Source organism: Elaeis guineensis, chromosome 16, assembly GCF_000442705.2.
Source record: "Elaeis guineensis isolate ETL-2024a chromosome 16, EG11, whole genome shotgun sequence".
In the NCBI taxonomy this organism is placed as follows: domain Eukaryota; kingdom Viridiplantae; phylum Streptophyta; class Magnoliopsida; order Arecales; family Arecaceae; genus Elaeis; species Elaeis guineensis.
In genome coordinates this window covers 33,826,659-33,840,795 of record NC_026008.2, presented here as the reverse complement: position 1 = coordinate 33,840,795, position 14,137 = coordinate 33,826,659, and the positions used below count along the sequence as shown (strand labels likewise).

Below are 14,137 nucleotides of genomic sequence, written 5' to 3'. Positions count from 1 at the left end.
ATGAAATCATACATCAAATTATAACTTCTTGCATGCAGGATGTCATAATATGGTCCAAGATGTCATAATATGACTCAGGATATCATAATATAGAAGGGATATTTTTATTCAACCACTTTCTAACGCGCATTTAAAATCTGTAGTTTTACTTTTTCGTTTGAAAATTTTGAGTGACGAAGATACTCCTGCTCTTTGGAAAAAAAATTATGATATCCTATGACATATTACGATATTTTGCATAAAAAATATGACTTCATGTATATAAGATGTCATAATATGGACATAACATGTCATAAATTTTTTCAAAAAAAAAAGATATTTTCGTCATTCAAAATTTTCAAAAGAAAAAGAAAAACTGCGAGCATTAAATGTGCGTTGAAAAATAATAGCTACATAGATCTATCATATAAAATGATACGCTCTATATTAGATTTTTTTCACTGCCTATGGTGCACAAAAAATTTTTGATCAGCAACGATTAGTGGAACATGCTCCGGGGCTTTCCAGGGAAAGGAATGTACCTCATCCTTGCTTTTTGATAGAGCAAATGAATAAAATCCATCCACTATGGATACATCCAAACAAACCAGACAACAAAATATCTCTCAGAGGATGCGGCATAGAAATCCGATCAAGCCAGATAATTTCTCTAGTATGCTTAGCCACATATGAAACTATCTAGTTTGCTGCATCATTTATCTTCAGATGTGAGAGGCATGAAAGAAATAAAGGATCTTGCTTGTCTCTAATTATCCTCCAAAATGTGGTCTCTCTACTATATGACTTTTTCTCAAAATCCAACCAATCACTACGGTCGAACCACCATCAAAAAGAGCATGGCTGGCCTTCAGTATAAGCCTTGCATATTGTATATTTTCCCAAGCTTCTTTCATCTCTGTGCTCGGTAGTGTAACATTAAAAAATTAAGCACCACTAGCTACCGCTACATTTGCATCAGGTTCTTCTACGACAAAAGTTGCACCACCTTCGATACCATCCAAGACACTAGTCAAAATTAACCTCAAGGAAGCTAGGGGGTGGATATTCTCGAGTGATATAAATCATTCCGAGAGACAATGGTCACTGAAATGGAGTACTAGATGTGTCGAGCTATCAAAGGTTCTCCAATTGTGATTAGATTAATGACTTATGTTGTCTGAATGGAAGCTCTTTCTACAACAATTCTTAGGGGAATATCACTGTTTTCAAATATATGGCTATTCCTCGCAAACCAGATATTATATGCAGTATATGCAACCCTTGTACATAAAAATCTTCCACTAGTTCTATTTCTATTATGTCTTCGGAATTCAATGAATGCTTTAGTAGGGGAAGGATCCATCATAAAACCTAGAGAGATACCTGACAATTGCCATATCTGTCTTGGTTTTGGGCACCAGAAAAGAATATACCTATTGCCTCCTCTACTACCATTGCAGTCACACTTGGGTCCAATATTCAACCCGTCTAATAAGCAACTCCTCTATAGGGAGTCTGGTCCCAATCCAATTTCCATAAAAAAGTGCCTCCCTTGGATGTACGCCACACTTCCAAACCCAAGCACTATCCCTCCCATCCCCATGATATTCCATAAGAAGCTTGTAGAGATCTTTAGCTCGAACTTTAGAGCTATAGTTCACTCCCCACTTCATTCTATTAGGCACATCATGATGAGAATCGCAATAGACATAATCCTATTAACCCAGGAATCCCCAAATATTTGACTTATAAGAGAGAAATTCTAACCTTTCTCACCTTGAATGAAAAGATCCTTCATCTTTATGTTCTCCAATGCTTCCTGATTTCTGAAAGTGGGAAAGCTACCAATAGAAGATTGGTTATCAAAGCATCCTACAAAACATCAGCCATGCGACCATTACCAATCCATCGAATTTTAGAGGACATCGACGGTGCAAAATGGCCTACCTCTTTCCAAAAACTTGAGCAATTACCACCTGGAGGAGGTTGAGTGAATAAAGCATGCATCCCCTATTTTAATCTGATCATTGAGCTGCAAATGGTATTAGGTTCCAAAAATATAGCCATATGTTTTCTCCACATTGCTTGTTTCCATACAATATGTGATTCGATACCCTATCATTCATCGTGCACAAGTTGATAGACTTTATCTAATGCCATAAGGTGCACCCTCCTTTTCTCTCCTCATTCACCCTAAATAAAAGTTTTAACAATGTGCTCCAATATTGGAAGGGAAGAGAACACTGATTTGACCAAAGTTATTCTTCCTATTACTGAGAGAGATTTAAATTTCCAACTATCCAATTTCCCTCTGATGTTCTATTCCATGTCCCTGCATTTGATTTTTTTTTTTTTGGTATATATATATGTGTGTGTGTGTGTATGGTGGATAAAATTTACATGCAAAGATGTTTGAAAGATGATCAATGCTTCCTATGGTTAGTGGTATAAAACGTATTATAGTTGCAGAACCACTGTAAAAGTATATGGAGATAATTTCTGATATAACTAGTGTGACAAAAACAACCAACCCTCTATGCACTGATAAAATTATATTGCTTTTACCTTTTCCTTTTAATTTTTTAAAAAGTATATTCTCAATTCAAAAATAAAAATAATTTTAATTAATCTTTGTAAAGGTACAAGGTACAAGTTGAATGCAACTATTAAGGATGAAACCACCATTGTAAATTTCATAATATTTAGCAAATTGGGTCAATAATTAATTGGTGTATCACTAGTTAACCTTACCATTAACAGAAGATCCAATAGATTCATCCTTCCTTCTATTGTTAAGAAAAAACTCAATATCACCTATATATTTCAAACCATTTTTAGTTTGCAGAATTTAGATATCCATGTAGTTAGTTTTGAAGCCACAAAAATTTTGAAGGTGAATTGCAAGCATCTAATCTATGGCAGAATTTTAGTACTGACCCTTCTTCCTATCAAGCTTCAGAAGAAATTGTTTCAACTCCAAAAAAACATAAAAATATCTAACTTTTCCAACATGGAATTCCTGAAAAAAATATGTTACCTACAGAGAATAATATATCTTTGATAATAATTCTTTTTTCATTGCAGTAACTATAGTTAATTATCGTGAATTAAGCTTTTTTCATGACTTCCTTAACTATCATTTTTCCTCTTGTTTTTTTTGAGCTATCTTCAGAAAATAGAGTACGTACGAGATAATCTAGCATGCATGATCACAAACGCACCTTTCCTTCAGTTTCTAGATATTATCAGAAAATATATAATGCCCGTACAGAACTTGATGTTAAGTTGAGACAATCAAAGTGGGATCATGAAGTTTTGCTCGAAAATCACAAAATATTAATGGCTGAATTTGAGATCCAAAAAGGATTGATAAAGTATATAAAAAAAATATCCCACCCTAACAGTCATCTATTGAAGAAAATTAAAGGCATTTTTCCACCTTGCACCTGCATCAAATTAACTGCTACACACCATCTAACCATGAAGAAAATGTTCCACCCTAATGGTCATCTATTGAAGAAAATCCTCCAGGTTTTTTCTTTTTTTTTTTTAACTTTGCACCTATCAGATTAACCCCTACACACTGTCGAATCAGGCGATGTTATCTTTTCCCTTATGCATCCAGGTATATGTACATATTATTTATGCTACTTAGCACAACTTCGTTGCCAGTGCAAGATAGGCAAATATACAGCTAATTGGCGCATGTTGTCAAGTTCTCCAGGTTATCCATATCTAAGTAATTGGGGTATTTTGCCAACTTCGCCAGGCTGCCTTCTTCTGTAAAGGAAGGCAAGGGAGGGCCAGTTCTCTAATCAATTTTCTTCTATACATCCAGCGCCATATTCACCGACTCACCATGCTTATCTTTTGCACATATCTATTAATCAAATGGGAACAATTTTAACTCCCACACATTAAAACCTTCCATTTCCCATGCACCATCCAAGGACCTAAAACATCCCAACACATACCTGACCAACCCAATTCTGACTGAAACGCAGGTAATAGTCTACCATTCGAAATGGGATCTCGGGTTTGGATCTGAATCTACAAAATCTGGGTTCAGGTACTCATACCATAGCAAGCATAAGACGCTCCAAAATAATTAAATATCCAACCATTACTTATCCAAAAAGAACACAATTAAAAACAAAAATGACAACTGAATGTCAGATAATTTAGAGCATAGTTGTCATATTTTGGCAAAAACAAAGACAATTTTTTTTCCCTCTAACAAGCATAGGCATCCATAAGGCTGCTGCAGAAATTAAACCCTAAGCCACAAGAGTGCTGGCGGTGGTAGATTCACTGCACAAGAGCAAAGCAGGTGTTAAAGAATACCAGAACCAGCAAGTGATGATAAATATAAGCGTATGAGGGTTGACATTACAAAGTGTTAACTGCAATCACATAATTATTACAAATCAAGTTCATGATAAGCATATAAAGAAACAGCTAAATGCCAGAATGCAGAAAGGATGAGAACAGTGTTTTGTTCCCTGGTGAAGTTTTGCAATTCAAGTACCATCTTCTCAGCAACATTAACCGAACTGTAACACACAACAGAAGGTTCGGTGCAACAAAAAGAGAAAACTTGCTTTGGACACTATATAGTCAAACTACAGTAAATTATCACACATGAATCTGACAATGCAAATTTCTAAAATGAACAGAAATATATATCTATATGATGAAAAAGCGCGCACACACAAGCGTGCGCGCACACACGCACACACAAAAATGCAAAAGCATGCATGCATGATGTCAGGCACATGAAAAAAGCATGCAAGCGCACACATGCACACAAATGCAAAAGCATGCATGCATGCATGATGTCAGGCACATGAATCAATATAAATAGAGACATGCAAGCATGTGACTTATGACAGAGTGGATGTCCTCAAGCGCCAATAAAATTTCATGTTGCATTAGAGGAATTTGTTTGAATATTTTTGAGCAATGTGGTGGCCATTTGCCATCATCTAGGATGGAACAAAGGACATCAATGGATGGTTGGGTGACAACCGGTGGAGCTAACAATTCTATTGGAGTGAAAAATAAACTAATCAAGAATCATCAAATACAAACAGATATTATTCATTGGTTCAGATACTTGTCAACACGCTTAGACATAAGTGTTGCTGGGGACATGGATGCACTTCAGAACAGCAATAAGAAAAGCGTGTGTGCACCAAAAGGAGAGAGATTATTATTCTGCAAAAGACTAGCAACTTGGGCACCAAAAAAAAAAAAGACAAAAAATACAAGGCATAAATCCTTGTTTAAACAATAAAAATCCAGCCATCCCGTTTTTTCCATGAATGGGATGCTGACACCCAATATCCTGACATCTGAGATGGTGGATGTCCCATCCCACCTCAGTATTCAAAACATAGATTTTAGACAAGCTGTAAGGATAATTGGATTCTGGGAAAGTCAAAGTTCCAAATCTTCTGAAACAGAACTACTTTAAAACAAAATCTTACAATTAAAAAAAAAAAAAATCTAAACCTTTTATGAATGTTCAACATACAAGAAATCAATATTCTGAGATGAGTGATATGCAAAGCCATTGCGACCGGTAACATAAAATCAAAAACAGATAGAAAGATAACAGCTCATGATCTTATTGAACAAAGGCTCCTTGCAACAATTTTTTTGCAAATAGATAGAAGGCCAATGAAACGAATATTTTAGGAACATTTTAGCAAAACCTTCCTGAAACTATGACATCCATTGGACTTTCTACAATTTGCCAATACACCAGTAAATTAAGCTAGCAAGCATGGAAAACACTGCAGTAAATTTGAGATCAGAAGCTTGTTCATGGAAACTTGCAAAATGCATAAATTACTTGCCTCAACCATGCAGCAGATATTTAAGACCCCTAATCACATGCTAACCTCTTCCTAATCATGCCTTTTGCTCGTATCTTAGGCTAAAACCACATGAATAACTGGTGTAAAAAAGAAGTTTGCCAAAACAACCAGGAAAGGAAATAAGGAACAAAATCTTCAACTGAAAAAAGGAAAAACATCACCTGAGAAAATTCTAAACTTTGCCACTTCATTCACACTACTACTAAGTCTGCTGCAAAACATCATCCCAACCCAACAGCCAGCCTCTTATCCACACACTTCCATTCCATGGATATTGACTCAAAACTTAGCAGGGGTCTTCTCAGACAAAAGAATGAAGGGGTCGATAATTCATGTTGGCTTCAAGAGGCTTATGTAAAATTGGGTTAGCTGGAGTCATTAAATAGAGGCTCATAAGAAACCAACCAGAAAGGTATGGTGGGTCGATTGGATTTTGAATCCAAATTATCATAGTATTTGTTAATTAAACAATAAAGTCACAGCCACCAATCCAGCTTTTTCATCAAACAGAACCATGCAGCATTTCTTTCAAACCTCGAAAATTAAAACAAAGAAGCAATAAAATCTTTCTAGTAACTAGAGACGGTACAAGCTTACAATTGTTTAAGTCAAAAAAGGGAATTTTTTTTAAAAAAAGGAGCATTCACCTTACATTTTAAGCAGATTAAAATGTAAATCATAATCATAATAAAGTAGAAAAAATGAAAAGTGAGAAGACAAATATGGCAAGCATGACAAAGAAATAACAAGAAAATCCAATTGTACAGATACACAAAACTTGTGGGTGCCAACTTGTGAAGTTGGTAAAAAATTGTGGGTGGTACTCAATGACCTAGGTTCAAATTGCTGAGTGGGGGAACCACCTACCATTTCTCAAAGAAAGAAAAAATAAACACAAAAAAAACTTATTTACAGCAAGCACCAGCTTCTGGATAAAAATAAGTTATCAACCCTCTAAGTCCTCTGACATGAATAAGTAGAATTCTCAACACTTAAAATGTTTAGCCTTGTGCATTTGCAAACTAGTCATTGCTTCACTTTCTCTGTTCCTTTTCTTTCAACTATCTCCATACTTGAGCAATTCAAACATCTTTATCCTTCACTATTTATAAACCAAAAATTTGTTGATAAAGTTAGAATGACAGTTCAAATATCACGCTGTGAAGCATTGGACCAACCAAATTTTGACAAAATAAAGCTAACATTTTACTAAAAATACAATCTAATATTAAGGCTATGTTAAGTTTTTAATTTCAAAAATCATGATTTTTTTCTTTTTTCTGAACTTAAAAATTTTTGAATTTTCAAAGTTGGAATCTTCCAAGAGACCTTTGGCTGCGAAAAGAGAATATCAGAAAATGGAAAAAAAATAATAAAAAATGGTAAGGAGACAGAAACATAAATTCAATGACTCAAAGGGCTTTTGCAAAATTCTACTAGACAACCAAATGACTGGTAAAAAAAATAGAATCATAACGTTCAATTCTTGAAATGTGTAAAATCATGAAACTTCTTCACAATGTAGTGCATCAAAATGCACTGTACAAGATGTTTAGTGGCAAAGAACTTACAAAGCTACATTCACATATTAGCAATACTCAACTCCTAACATCCACGAACCTTGAAATACAAAAAGTAACAATGTGTTGTTATGAAACCACATAAATTCAAAACTGGTACCTCAATAAGCTAATTATGCACACATATGCTGATGAACATAGTAGTCAATAGAGCAGAGGGCATGCACACCTTAACATCAGACAAGATTTCATATATTCCTTCATTCAGAATTAATAACACATTGTTTTGACTGCAAAACTAAGTGCTTATGCTTTCCAAGAAATTCTAATGTAGATGCATTTTCACAAACCAATTACCATACAGCCCACTAAATAAAAAGATCTCCCTTATACACGAACATAAAGACATACCATGACTAAATCTATAAAGTCCAATTTGCAAATAAAAAAAACTAAAACATTTTATGAAGTTTCTGCAGCAAAAGTTCCTAGTTTTGTTACATCGATTAGCTAAACATAATATAACCTAATGTATCACCACTTGCGACCAAAAATAGCATGTCATGGCAAACCAATACATCCTAAACCGAATACCACTTAAAGAAATAGAAACAATAAAGAGCAGAGCAAAAGCTCACTATTTCCAGACGGGAGGGAGCTTCTTGGTCCTCTTGTAGTAACGAGCCAGGCGGTGGATCCTGCTCTCCACAAGAATCAACCTGAACTTGGAATCCTTGTCCTTCCTGTTCCTCTCCAGGTGCTTCCTGATCGCCACCGCCTTCTTAATCAAATGGTACAAATCCTCTGGAATCTCTGGTGCAAGGCCTGCCAACCCCATACAAATAAAATTCAGAACTTTAAACAAAACAACAATACAGAAACCCAAACAAAACAAAAAGATAATACCATGAGCCTTGAGAATCCTGAGAATCTTGCTCCCGGTGACACTTTTCACCTGGGCGATACCGTGAGAATCACGAAGAATAACACCAATCTGCGACGGCGTCAGTCCCTTCTTTGCAAACTTGCAAATGTTCTCCTCCACCTGGGATATCGAACGCATCCAAAACCGATTAGAACATCAAAACAAACATGGAGATCAAATTGAGAGAACAAAAAGAGAGATGGCTCACGTCCTGCGAGGAGATCTTGAGCCAGCTCGGAGGAGTCCTCTTGTACGGCAACGCCGATGAGGAGATACCCTTTCTGCGGCCAAAGAACAAAGAGATGAGAGAGATAGTACAAACGAAGAAGAAGGGGGAAGTTTGGAGGCATTGGGAAGAAGAAGGAAGGTTACCCGCGACTGTGCATGCGACCCATGGCGGCGGCGGCGCGGCGGCGGCGAGTGCGGTGGAGGGCTCTCGAGGGAGGTTCGGAGCGAGGAGCGACAAGGAAAACCCTAACCGAGGGAGAGAAGCCGGGTGGCTAGGGTTTTCTGAATATATATCGGAGGTCTTGGCCCTTGGGTTACCAGAAATTGCTTTGCGACCGCTCAATGGAATATATAGGAAAAGCGAATACCGTCCGATTAATGGGTCCCGCTATGTGATTAAGATAACAAAATTAGACGGTCATGATCTGATCAAGTAAGTGGACGGTTGATGAGTGGTCATCTGAGCGGCCGTGTTCTCCAGTGTAACGGCGTGAGAAGAGTGTGTGGGGGGGGGGGCCCGGGGGTGTGCTACCTTTTTTTTTTTTTTTTTTTTGTAAAAAGTAGGGTTGCTGCTCCTCCTCCTTCTTTTTTTTCTTTTTTTTTTTTTTTCCTTCTTCTTCTTCTCCTTTTTCTTCTTTTTAAGAGAGGGTAGGATTACTAATTTTTTTTTAGTACAAAACAGATGATCACATCATTCTAATACGAGAGCAATCCAAAAAATCAAAGTATAAAATATTTTCAGACTCTAAGGTATGCATCATCTTGTCATTAGGTACAGACTCCAATATACTAGACAACAAAAGAGACAACATAGTTTGTAGCATTGTTAACTTCCTGATAAACATACCGAATGGTCATCTCAGTGGAATGGTGAAAGGACCTCCAGATGTCGTGCAAAAATGAGCGAGCATTTAAATGCTTCTCTTTATCCTTGATCTAGCCAATAATTATGGCAGAGTTATCTTCGATGAATATTCTCTCAGCTTGCAACTCTAGCCTCGCATAAATGATGCTCGCCCAAGCGGCATGAAGCTCAACATCAGGGATGATCGAGTCAAAAAGTTGTGACCCCTCCACCATCAGAAGCCTAGCATCCAGACCTCAGATAAGAAAGCTTGACCCACCTCTATTCTCTCTAATATTGCCGTCAAAATTAATCTTGACAAATCCTGAAGGAGAGGGCTTCTAGAAAATGAATAGAACCTATCGGATTGCTGCAGATGCAGCAGGGGAGTCTCAGAAGCTCAAGGTGGCAAGGTTCGGACTAGCAGCATCGAAGTGGTAGTACTCCATAGCTAAATAGCATGCTTTCTCCAGCACATGCTGCATAGACACAATTTCAGCATTGTTTTTGGACAGTCAAATCTGATAGGTGACATATGCCATCTTATAGCCCTTGGGTGAGCTCTCGATCGTGCTCCGATGAATCGCATCTATGAATGGTGGAAGCCAAGGGTCACTTGTTGCCTCCCACACCTGGCCATCCACCATCCTCCAAATCAAACTTGCCCTCGGATAGTGAAAAAAGATATGCTCCGTCGACTCCTCCAACTTGCAGACTGGGTAGGTAATTGGAACCTCCATTTCTTTGTCTCTGAGAAGAGTCCGTATCGGTAGCCGGTTCCAGACAATCTTCTAGAGGAAGAATCTGATCCCAAGATGGGCAGCCACTCTAAATCCAAGCTGCATCGATCCTCCTCTCAGGCATTGGTCTACTCATATCGACGAGGTCCCTGGCAAGGATCTTAGGACAGCAAGACTGTCCTCACACCCTCAAGTCTTAGCTTTGATGGATAGGAATTGGAATGGCAAGAACTCAGTCAGCAAGCTGCAACAGATGGATGACCTCCAGAGCCCTCCAACCCCTACCGTTAATAGAGATCAAGTCACAAACCCGCAGATGTTCGTCTACCTCAGTACTGATGTAAGTCAGCCAGCAAGAGAGCGGTAGGTCAAAAATTCAAGCATTTTGACACACATCGATCGAAGTTCCATCACCAATCAGCCACCTCACTTGGGCCACCACTGTAGGAGCATGAGCATAGATCTCTCTCCAAATGAATGAACAGTCACGATCAATCTGAATATGAGACTCCTAGCTCTATGCCTCATAACAAGCCCTCATCATCCTACTCCATAAATAATCAGACTAAGTGAGAAATCTAGTGGCATATATAGATATCGTAGCCTCTCTTCTGACCAGTAAAGACTAGATCCCAAGGCCTCCATCCCACATCGACTGGCAGACCACGTCACAGGAAAGCAAGTGAAGCCCATGACCCTCTTGATTGTTGGAGAGTATAGTCTAATTTCTGCACGTTTACACTAAATATTTCTTACTAATATTAAATTATTTCTCTACCTATACTTCGATTAATTATATTAATACTAATAGTTAAGGAGAAATAATTATGTGATCTTTACCTTATAAAGAAAAATATTGTCAAGACAAAGAGAAATGATTATGTAATCTTCACCTTATAAAGAAAAATATTGTCAAAATTTATAGTCATATAACAAATCTAATACAATATAGCACATTAGATTTCTTTAAAAATACCATTAACTTTGATGGTTGTGCAACCTCAAATCAGATGGTCGAAAGTAGGGGTGGTAAAAATGATCCAACCTAAAAGTCTAACTAGAACCTATTTGACAAGAGTTTGGACATTGATTTTTTAATTTACATTGGTATAGGTAAGATCTTTTGACTCAAATTTTGGATAGGTCTAATATGGATCAAAGATTTCATCCAACTCAATCATGATGGTAGAGTTTTACATGAGTCGAGATATTTTAGATTAAATTTGAGTCATGAACTTGGATAAGGATATTCATTATTTAATTAATATTAAAAATATTGTTAATGTTATATGTATTGGATTAAACACATTGAGCGGGGTCACTCAATAAATGAGCCTTACAAATTAGATGATGTTGGTCAAACAAGTTGAGTCAAGTGCTGATTTATGGGTGGATATCCATAGACAAATCTCAACCTAATATCGGGTTTGGTCAGGTATGGATCAAGATCTTTTATTTATTTTTCTAACTTGATCAGACCCAATCATTTTCACTACTAATTAAAAGATTGTTCGACATAATCTTATCCTATGAGGGGTAATGTATTATATTATTTTGTAAAACTTGAAACCAAAAGTTTTTCTACTGAGATTGTGTCTTGCATTTGTATTTAGCATGCATGATACACATGTAGGTATTGAGGGCAATGATCAAGATAAGAAGAGGGTGTGAATCCACTAACAAATTATGTTAAAAAAACCATGGATTCTAAATATACTTTTAGATAGAACAAAAGTAGAAAATTAAGTAAAAAAATTAATTAGAAGGGAGATAGGCTTCAATATTCTATTATGTAAGCCTTTAGCATTATACAATTAGATGCCTTATCATATTTAATTCATGCCTTTTCCTTTTTTGTCTCATCAACTCTATTGATAGTTCTAAAAGAAGTATATCTATTACTTCTTTTAATTTAGCCATCACTCTTACGAAGTCTTCAATGTCTGGATAGATCTCTGGGGAGCTCACATGCTTGCTGTGCATATTACAAAAACCAAATCAAGTATATATATTAAAATTGAACTCTAATTTATTTTTTATTTCTATTAGTCTTGGTTTTCCTAAATGATCCCTTACACTTTTCATAAGTTTTTTACTCCAGTGTGTTTATTTTTCTCAAAATCTTTTATACATAGGCATAGATTGCTATTTGATTAATATTTGGTAAGCTTATATTATTTGTATTATTTTTTTATTCCATCATTTATGTATCCTTTTTGTTAAGAATATTCATCTAATTGATTATATTTTAAAATATTGATTTTCTTATTTGCTTTTCAACTGCACAAACCATCAAGTGAAATTACAGATGCTTGATAAGGTTCAAAAACTTTCACATGATATTTTAAATTCATATTTGCTTGAAAATTAGGGTAGTTTATTAAGAAGATCTGAGGTAGTTTTGATAAGAATTAATTTGTATGAAAGTCTACGAGTAAATTATAAAAATCCCTTGAGGTTTTTGTTTATTATACTCGCACTCGTTATTTTGTAAAACCTACACTTACACCCCCCTCTTATAACAACATTATTGAAATCATTTTAGAATTGTTAAATGACTATATTGCCATACATTAATTTTTGGTGAAAAGAAGCCAGTCAAAGCCAACCTCTTTTCACCATCTTCTTCACCTTTTACTCATCCCGTCTTCCTCTTTGTCCTCAGATTAGGGTTTGGGAGATTAAAAAAATGATCCATCTCATTTGATTATTCTCATCAAATCAAAGAAATATCTTGATCAAGAAAATTTTTGCAAGTGAAGGAGAGTCTATTATTTATTGTTGGAGGTGCTGTATATTTTATTTTATTTTTTTTAATGTAATTTTTTTTTCACCATGCATGCATCTTTCTCTATTTGCATGCATGGAATCTTAACATATTGATAGCAGATTTTCTCTTGTCTGTTTGATTTTATTGCTTAGTATTAGAAATGTAGTGGGTTTTCTTAAAAATAGTCACAGATGGTCTCCTTCCTTATACAGTATTCTAAATGAAGTATAAGTATTTGTAGTGGTCTCCTTCCTCAAATATTTCAAGTGTTACCTTTTTTTTCTTTTCTTATTTTAATGTAGTTGGTGTCCTACCGATTGATTAAGATATTCCATATATTTCAATGGTTCGTCCCGGCATTCCTTGCTTTGACATAGAAATCTCATAAAGAGGATGAAGATAGTCATGTGACTAATCATTATCCCTAAATAGATTAGACAAATTACTGGATTTGAAGAATGAATTTGTTATTAGTATTTGTAATTATTTCATTGTGTTTGTAATACCATTTGTGTTTGTTTCATTATATAGGGATGCATTATGTAGGAAAATATTTTTATTTATATTTAGAATTGATGGCTGATGTATATAAACTCATTGGCAAGAGGGATGTGAATCTTACTATCTTATGTGGGAGTAAATTTCTGATCAAGAATGACAATGATGTGATTTATATATTTAGCACACATCAAGGAGTTGATGAGATACACTGGTTAAAGATAATGTAGATAATTCAGTTCATTCTATGGTTATTCCTTTTGGATAGGATGTAAGTGAAGCTCAAGATGAAAGTCAAATTAGAGGGACAGTTGGAGGAGGAAAAGTTGAAGATGCTGTTAGAGTTCAACTTGGAGATGAAATGAAAGTTGGCAGTGAAATTTGCAAGGAAGATGATTTGGTTGAATTGTCAGAAGAAATTTATCCCTTTTTTGACTTAATTGATGGTGAGTAGATGATGAGGAAGAATCAAATAATGGAGATGGGAATGATTCAATTGATGAAGGTGAGGATGAGAGATCTGAGGATGATGACAGTAATGATCAGTTGAGTGATGTAAATTCTTTTGAATCAATGGATCTTTTGAATAGTGATAAGACTCTAGTTGTAAGGAAAGAAAGAAAATTTTTTCTCCATTGAAGGTAAAGGGCATACCATTTAAGATTGTAGAGAGGAAACATTATGTTTGAAGAAGGCCAACTATTTGTAGATGTCAATAAGTTTATGAATACATTGAGAGATTATATAATTT

At 35.8% G+C, this 14,137-nt stretch overlaps 1 protein-coding gene across 1 annotated transcript; it reads right to left on the bottom strand.

Annotated features, from left to right (window-relative positions):
* Nucleotides 1-4,084: 4,084 nt before the first annotated feature.
* On the bottom strand, nt 4,085-8,853 carry LOC105059447 (small ribosomal subunit protein uS15). The gene is made up of 5 exons (XM_010942740.3): nt 8,679-8,853; nt 8,515-8,587; nt 8,288-8,426; nt 8,020-8,206; nt 4,085-4,290 (listed from the first exon to the last, which is right to left on the bottom strand). The coding sequence occupies exons 1-5, from the start codon at nt 8,699-8,701 to the stop codon at nt 4,257-4,259; spliced, it is 456 nt and encodes a 151-aa protein (XP_010941042.1). The 5' UTR covers nt 8,702-8,853; the 3' UTR covers nt 4,085-4,256.
* Nucleotides 8,854-14,137: the final 5,284 nt, after the last annotated feature.